We start from the raw sequence: 2,058 nt of genomic DNA on the forward strand, positions 1-2,058 counted from the left end.
CCCGTATGGGGTCTTGTCGGCAAGGTCGTCCAGGCCGACGACGAGCCGGAGCTCGTCAACGAGGTAGCATCCAACGTCGCATCCTGGAGTCACCCTCGCGCGTCTAGTTTGCCATCGGCACGCACCTTCTCTACACGCACAAGAAGTTTAGTATCTCGTACAACGGCCCGCACATCATCCATGTCAACCTCACGTACGCCGACGTGGCGACGCCGATCCAAGCCAACAAGTAGGCATCTCCCTATCATGCCTCGCCGGCGGCTCATTCACTGCGACGACTGCAGGAAGATCGACTTTACCTACGAGGTGTCGTGGACCAAGACGGACATTGCGTTCGACGACCGGTTCGATCGCTACCTCGAGGACGAGTAGGGCGAGCTATCCTATATCCGATCTCACACATGTCTCTGGTATGTATAGGTTCTTTGAGCACCAGATCCACTGGTTTAGCATCTTCAACTCGTTCATGATGGTCATCTTCCTCTGCGGCCTCGTCGCGCTCATCTTGCTGCGCACGCTCCGGAACGACTATGCGCGCTTCGCGGCCGACGACGACGAGCTCCTCCTCGAGCCCGGCCACACGAGCTCGATGCTCAAGGACGAGTCGTCGGCCGGCTGGAAGCTTTTGCACGGCGACGTGTTTCGCGCCCCGAAGAACCTGTTGCTTTTTTGTGCGCTCCTCGGGACAGGTGCCCAGTTGCTCGTGCTCACGCTGCTTGTGATCCTCATCTCGATCGTCTCGTCGCTCTACATGAAGCCCGGTGGCATTGTCTCGGTGGGCCTCACGTGCTACGCGCTCTCGTCGCTCGCCAACGGGTATGCCAGCGGCGCGTCGTACCACCAGTTCTTCTACCCGCGCGTCTCGAAGGACTGGATCAAGGCCATGGTGCTCTCGATCGCGCTGCTGCCGTCGGTCGTCTTTGTCTCGCTTTTCTTTATCAACGCGCTCTCGGTGGCGTACGGCACGACGTATGCAATTCCCTTTGTGACGATTGTGCAAGTGATTCTGGTCTGGTTCTTCGTCTCGTGCCCGCTCTCGGTGCTGGGCACGATCCTCGGTCGCCACGGCGCGGCCAAGAAAGGGTTTCCGTGCCGCGTCAACAAGTTTCCCCGCGAAGTGCCCGAAGCGCGCTGGTACTTGCGCCCCGTGGTACAGTGCTTTTCGATTTGTCAGATTTGTCGGATTTTTCATCCGACAAATCATTTTTTTTGGATTTTGGTGGTCATCTCATGCACCAATGGTGGTAGGTGCTCGGGCTCCTCACGGGCATCCTTCCGTTTGGCTCGATCTTTATCGAGATGTACTTTATCTTTGCGTCGTTTTGGAACTACAAGTTCTACTACGTCTACGGCTTCATGCTGCTCGTGTTTCTCATCCTCTCGGTCGTCACGGTGTGCGTCACGATTGTGTGCACGTACTTTCTGCTCAACTCGGAAAACTACCATTGGCACTGGACGTCGTTCCTCTCGGCGGGCTCGACCGCGCTCTACGTGTTTGCGTACGCGATCTACTTTTACTTTTGCAAGACCAACATGTCGGGCTTCCTGCAGACGTGCTTTTACTTTGGCTACATGTACGTGGATGACAACATTGTGCATGATTGTCTCATATATGTTGATGGTAGGGGACTCTTTTGCTTTGCGTTTTTCATCATGTGCGGCTCGATCGGGTACTATGGCAGCAGCGCCTTTACGAAGCGGATATACCGCAACATCAAGATCGAGTGAGAGACGATATCCAACGACGACATGGTGTCTTGTCCCGTGCGTTCTTTGTTTTTTCTTGGCGTCAGAACGGATCGAGACTAATGGGTGGACCGGAGCTTTGACACCACTGGGAGGAGTTGGCAGTGTTTCTGCAAGAGCCCACCGACTCAACCCATCGGTGCTCACTCCAAACGAAGGCGCGGGTGCGGAGGTGTGACAGAAGCTAGCTCCTCTTGGCCACAACCACAACAACGCTCTCCGAGCGTGGCGCGACTCGTTCAAGCCGAGTGACAAGTGGCAGCGACGCGACATCGACGGACGGTTGCCCGTGTCGTTGGTCCCACATACTAC

General features: G+C 56.1%; 1 protein-coding gene across 1 annotated transcript; it reads left to right on the forward strand.

The window, feature by feature from the left end:
* Nucleotides 1-24: 24 nt before the first annotated feature.
* On the forward strand, nucleotides 25-1,728 carry SPRG_18692 (hypothetical protein; the record flags this gene model as incomplete). Its single annotated transcript, XM_012358135.1, has 6 exons — nucleotides 25-63; nucleotides 108-229; nucleotides 285-368; nucleotides 421-1,150; nucleotides 1,249-1,574; nucleotides 1,626-1,728. Coding segments are annotated over 6 exons (1,404 nt in total), but the record flags the coding sequence as incomplete, so codon positions are not given.
* Between the last annotated feature and the right edge of the window lie 330 nt (nucleotides 1,729-2,058).

Source organism: Saprolegnia parasitica, assembly GCF_000151545.1.
Source record: "Saprolegnia parasitica CBS 223.65 unplaced genomic scaffold supercont2.1388, whole genome shotgun sequence".
In the NCBI taxonomy this organism is placed as follows: Eukaryota; Oomycota; class Saprolegniomycetes; order Saprolegniales; family Saprolegniaceae; genus Saprolegnia; species Saprolegnia parasitica.